Source organism: Taurulus bubalis (assembly GCF_910589615.1).
Source record: "Taurulus bubalis genome assembly, chromosome: 8".
Classification (NCBI taxonomy): domain Eukaryota; kingdom Metazoa; phylum Chordata; class Actinopteri; order Perciformes; family Cottidae; genus Taurulus; species Taurulus bubalis.
In genome coordinates this window covers 9,422,987-9,429,242 of record NC_136596.1, presented here as the reverse complement: position 1 = coordinate 9,429,242, position 6,256 = coordinate 9,422,987, and the positions used below count along the sequence as shown (strand labels likewise).

The 6,256-nt window shown below is 39.5% G+C and overlaps 1 protein-coding gene across 1 annotated transcript; it reads right to left on the bottom strand.

Moving 5' to 3' along the window:
* Positions 1-121: 121 nt before the first annotated feature.
* On the bottom strand, positions 122-6,100 carry LOC306739683 (leucine-rich repeat-containing protein 43-like; the record flags this gene model as incomplete). The annotated part of the gene is made up of 12 exons (XM_079221725.1): positions 122-276; positions 1,028-1,127; positions 1,264-1,482; positions 1,901-1,990; positions 2,070-2,209; positions 2,784-2,946; positions 3,459-3,619; positions 3,716-3,951; positions 4,407-4,546; positions 4,731-4,841; positions 5,613-5,825; positions 6,014-6,100. The coding sequence occupies 12 exons, from the start codon at positions 6,098-6,100 to the stop codon at positions 122-124; spliced, it is 1,815 nt and encodes a 604-aa protein (XP_079077851.1).
* Between the last annotated feature and the right edge of the window lie 156 nt (positions 6,101-6,256).

Sequence of the window (6,256 nt, the reverse complement as noted above, 5' to 3'; positions counted from 1 at the left end):
CTTGTTACTTGAGATGAAGCCGCACTAGTAAACCAGCCTGGCCAGGACTATTGGAGGAATATGGTTCCTGGTGTACAGTGGGTCGAACTGACAAAAAAGGCAGTAAACCAGGCTGTTTGCTTCAGGAGGTTTGGTGTGGGAGCAGAAGTTGATGAGCTTCAGACGCAGACTGCCATTTCTCCAGTGCCACATTCAACGCCACAGTCATCGGTTCCAGTCGGACGGACATGGAATTATCTGTGTGGACGTCCGTCTTGCATTCCTGCCCTCCTTTTCCTTTGAAATGGGGTTCATGATTTTAAGCAGACTGAAACAAAGTCTTTACTACCCGATAAATCAAAGCACACCGCTTTTAATTCGTCCTTTGGATGCTAAATACTTGTTAAAATACCACTTACTTTCTTTAGTAATTCTCATGGCACATAAACCACATATACTACACTGAACAAAAATATAGAAATACAACAAATTATATGCACACAAAACTTATTTCTCAAATGTTGTGCTCAATTTTGGTTAAATCTATGTTAGTGCCATATCCTCCTTTGCCAAGATAATCCATTTACCTGACATATGTTATCAAGATGCTGATTAAACAGCATCATTATTACACATGCATTGTGACCAGCCCTCAGCACACCTGTGTAATTATGACCATTTTTAATCAGCATCTTGATTTGCCACACCTGTCAGGTGGATGGATGGATTATCTTGACAAAGGAGAAGAGCTCACTAATGTGTAATTAAATAAATGTGTACATAACATTTGAGAGAGATAAGTCTATTTTGTGCAAAGGAAGGTTTAGATGTTTGATTTAATCCAATGATAAATGGGAGCAAAAACAAAAGTGTATCGGTAGACAAAAGTGCATGTATATTTTTTGTTCAGTGTAGATACATTTAGTCCAGAACAAAAATAGCACTATTTTACACATTTCCAGTGTTCATTTATGTCAAAACCAATCAAAAAAATTCCCTGTACTCATCTGTACAGTTAGAAAAGTGATGTATTATTCAGAAGATTAACCTTTTGAAGCTGCCAAATTCTTCTGTTTAGTACCGTTGCCTCCTCTCTGCTTTAATTCCTTGTCCTTCTTCTTGTCCTCTCTGATTTTCTTTCCCAGATCCTAAAGATGAGTGAATATCTCACATTATAATAAGTCCCAATTTCTATTGAACTTTTTTCCTGTTGCAACAATATTTCCTGTGAAATGGACAAGCTAACAATTGTCTACTAACACCTGTGTAAGTATGTAATCTTGCCTTTTCAAGTGTTTGTGTAGCTTCCACCTCAGACTCGGTGTGCAGAGCCCCAAGGTCACAGAGGACATCAACCTTTTGGGCTCCTGTGACCAGGCTTTGCAGGGGGATGTGGACAGAACTTAGTATTCTTCTGATGGGGGCGTCGTGGACCAGCTCTGGAACTAATTTCTTCTTTTTGTCTACAGACTTGTCTTTGGTGGATCCAGATTTGATTGGAGACTGAGGAAGATACCACAGACATGAAATGATCATGTTGAGATGCAGTCTAATTGTATCTGTCAAAGTAGACTTTTAATGCTTACACAGCTCAGCACCAGACCCATCCACTCGTCGAGCTCCTGCTGTATATCTACTCTGTGTCTCAGGTTAATACTCTGCCTGCCTTGCCCCATGTCTGCCAATCTGCTTTCCAGACTCCAGCTCTACTCCTTGACCCACTCCACTGCAAGCCCCAGATCTATAGTCTCACCACCCATCGAGTCCAATAAAGTTGCTTGTCAACCTTTTTTCAAACCTTTGTCCGAGTTCTGCTCAACTTGATTAATAGATATATTGACTCTTTTGTTCTAACGCTGACTAATGCAAGGGGTGTCTTTCTACAGCATGTGATTCAGTAGGAATTAAATGGTAAACTCACTTCTTTCCCTTTCCCGCTTTTCTTCTCTTTTACAGGTCGGCTGGGTTTGGCCAAAGGGACGTCTTCAGAGGCTGCAGGCCATGACAGGACCTAAAATATCAAATAACAGAATATGAGTCAACACATTTTGCATCTAAACGTTGACCCACTCAAACCATATTTTCTTTACCTTTTCCTCCTCTATTGTAAGATAAAATCCTTTATTGAAGAATCTCTTTAAGCATCCCAGATCATTAACAATGTAGGTTTGTGTGTGACTGAAGTCCATGCACTCAGACCAGGTCAGCTTTGATGTGCTGTGTCTTGACACTGTAGGAAAATCTGAATAAGAGACAAGTAAAAATTTGACACAAACATATGGCGACAGAAAACCAATTTATATATATATATATATATATATATATATATATATATATATATATATACATATATATATATATATATATATATATATACACGTGTATATATATATATACGTGTATATATATACACGTATATATATACATATATACATATATGTATATATATACATACATAGAGAGAGAGAGAGAGAGAGAGAGAGAGACTTTTGGCAAGTCAGATGCACATAGAGAAACCTCAGAATGAGTGTTTGACACATGATAAATGGTTTTCTTGATAAATGATCAGTGTCGTCATCAAGTTTCATGCTGCAGACGACTTTCCTCTGACTATATGTTTCGTTGACGGCAGCTGTGTAAAATCTACAGAAACTGATAAGAAAAAGTTCATCAGAATGCATTACGAAATTAAATAAATCCACACTGACATCATGCACTGAATGTCATGCAATCACATGACCTGTGTCAAACAACTGTGTTAGCTGTATCAGGGTTTAGGAGTCAAATGAGGGAAGTGTTATTACCATGTGCAATATCATGGCAGGTTTCCTCAGCATACACCATTAAGTCTTGTGTGTCTGGTTTGGAGGAATATTTTTCACAATTTCTGTTTGATTGTAGGTCAGCATCACTGAAGCAGTCTTCTGTTACATGTGCAGCCTCCGATTTAGACTCCCGGTCTAAGTTCTGGTAACAGCACCACAAGAAAAAGAAAAGAAAGAAAAAGATTTAAAAGATAGTTTCTGGACATTTTTACTCTACATCCTAACTCCATTTCCCCCATTTAACAGTCTTCTATGTTTGTTTTAAGATAAGATAACGAACAAAAACTGATGCGAATTAAAGGCACATATGTGCATTGAACAAATATAGATGCCTAACAGTTTTGTTGTTGTTATTGTTCTTACTGTGTGCAATGACAATACAGTTGAATCTAATCTAATTGTATAACAAAGAGGGAATTACATTCTTAAACAACTGTAACTTTGGAAGATAACCAATGACTCTTGTATACAGTACATATGGGCATGTGAGTTATTTTTTAAGAAGCTCTTGAAAAAATGTTCCACGTGTGAATCGTTTACTAAATTAAACTGCTATAACACAATGTATTTGGAAAAAGCCATTTAGCACAACAACAACAAAAACATTTAAATGTCATATGTGACATTCTGGGCAGAGTTGGAAGGATACGTCACCAGGTTAACAGTTTGATGACTAAGGAACTCATATGTGATAACATAGCTGTAGTTGACCACAGGGAAATCTGGAGCATTTTCATCCACTCTCATCAATGGGTCTGGGATTCCCCTCATCCTGCCCACACTAACTGTGGCTGATGCCCGGTCCACTATCAGATCTGTACATATGGAGAAAATGACAAAGCTGCTGATTTCGGAAATTGTTCACAGGACTCAGACCTACTAATTCGCAGCACAGTTCACAATCTCACCACTGTTCTTGGCCAAGCCCCTAAAACTCTGTCTTTCCTCAGCGGAGATCCATGAGGTGTCTAAGCAAGAGAGCTGTGGGAGACTGTCCACAGTGAAGCCCGGGTAGGAGGGAGCCAGAGTGAATGGGTTTCCCTCCAGCACCAGTGTCCTTAGGCAGGTGAGCGTGCTCAAGGCGCCCAGCAGGGTCAGCTGGTCCTTAAACTCACAGTTACTCAGGTCCAGACACACCAGCTGTGGCCTGAGGTCAGAGACAGACGTTGTTTTTACGGAACAGAGATGTGTTGTTCTGCAAGACGGACGACTTTTGAAAAACAGTCCAAATGATTTATTCTTAAATAAAACTGGAAAAGGCTGCTTTGGGAAATATTATGTATTACTTTTGGCTGGAAAGGAATTATTTCAATCGACTAAAGCAATTAATAAAACTGTTTGTATGATGTAAATTATGTCACAGGGGAAAAAAAAGAATTAAAAAAAAACCTACAATGATGCATCACGACATAATGTTCATCTTGTCTTACCCTGCAAACAATAAAAAGTACACACTTCTTCACAAAAGTCTTTTTCAACTTTTTGGGGGTTTTGGTTGAACTCATTAAAACCCAGCAACTTCTTGTGTGTGTGTGTGTGTGTGTGTGTGTGTGTGTGTGTGTGTGCGTGTGTGCGTGTGTGCGTGTGTGCGTGTACACTAACCAGTGTCTTCCAGTAAGATGAAGGATGTCGTCATGTGAACCCAGTCTGTTTGAGCCGAGGCTGAGGTACTCCAAGCGAGGAGGCGGGCAGTTGGTGAGACTGTTTAGAGCAGACAACCGGTTGGCACGTAGCTCCAAAATCTTTGAAAAAAACACAATTACAATGAAAGTTGATCATCCCCACATCACAACACCTGCTACACTTTGATCTATGAGTTCAAACTCTCAGTTGTGTTACGCTGAAATCTGTACCCCAACCATAGAAAAGCAGGGCAGATCGATGTGACGCACCCTATAGTGACAAACTATTGCAGAGCAAACTCACCTTCAAAGTGCTGGGAAGGTTTTCTGCAGGGATTTCTGAGATTTTGTTGTCACTCAGCACCAATTCCTCCAGCTGTGAGAACTTTAACAGTTTGTTGTCGATGACTGATACCTGAACACAACACAGACAAACCATTAGGTACAACTTTTCACAATTGTGTAAAAGCATCAGCATCAAAGCCTTTGTTCTTTGTGTTTTAAACAAGGTCAGGATGTGTGACAATTCAGGGGGTTTCTCTTAGCCTCTCAGACATTAGAGGAACCAAAAACTAATTAAAAACACTGTGAAACCAAAAGGGATTTAGGGGATCCAATAACAAACTTTGAGATTTGGGGAATACTCTAACTATATATATATATTTTCACATAATAACAACAACTTTTTTTGGACTTTTCTGTATCAGAACAATATGGGTTTAGACACAAACATCATAGTGTATTATCCAGCGAGGGTGGGTGTAGTCTGGAAAGCCTCCCAGCATGCACCAGAGCAACAGGTTTATGGACCCCAGCCTTTGTGTATGCATGCTTCTGTAAGATTACAAACATTATGGTGTTTGCACTGTTCCTACAGGTCATCTGAAGCTATTTCAGTCGCAAAGAGAAGCAGATATAGTACAGATTTAGTTCTGCACCTACAGATAAAAGTGCAAAGGTAGTCTGTTGCTGTACTGATGCTCAGAGAAGCTAATAAAACCCTCTTTTGAACTGGAAAACGTTGAATTGCTGAGTTTTTCTGAGAAAAAACCCGTTCATGCCATAATACAACGTGCATTATATAACATCATGGGTTTGGTTTAACGGGACGCTTATTTATGTCGGAAGAAAGACTGCACAAGAGCATTGGTTATATCAAATTTAAAGTATAACTCAGTACACTCACACCCATGTCCACAATGCGAAGTGTAGTAAAGTAATTGTAAATGAAGTCTGTGTGCAGGCGTTTAGGAGTGAGCACAGCCAGCTGTCTCAGGGCCGGAGCTTGAGGGCTCCAAGATTCATCCTGTCGCCATGGAGAGTGAGGGCAGCTCAGCAGATCCAGGAGGGCGTCTGTGTCCTCTGTCTCTGCTCCCTCTGGACGGTCTTTGGTCTTTCTCTGAGAACATAATCACTCTGTTTATTGATATATATATATATATATATATATATATATATATATATATCTAAAATACTGTATGCAGTGATGTGAGTGCTTTAAACAACTCAATATACATGATGCTTTTTTAAAGATAAGCTAGAAAAAATCTGCAACCAATTAAAAGAAGGAAAAAAAAAAAAACTCACCCAGGTGCCGTATCCACAAGGAAAGTCATTCAGACAAAGCTGGTGAATCTGCTTCTCTAACACAGCAGAGAGCTTGTTTGAGCTCATGTCTGTCAACATGTGTTACTGTATGGCAAGTTACTAAATGTGTTCAGAGAAACACGAGCACCGGTATGTAATGATATGTCAGTTCTTCTTTCGTCAGTCTTCCTTCGGTAGCTCGCTAAAAGTCTTTCAGGGAAAAGGCCCCTGGTGTTTATTTCC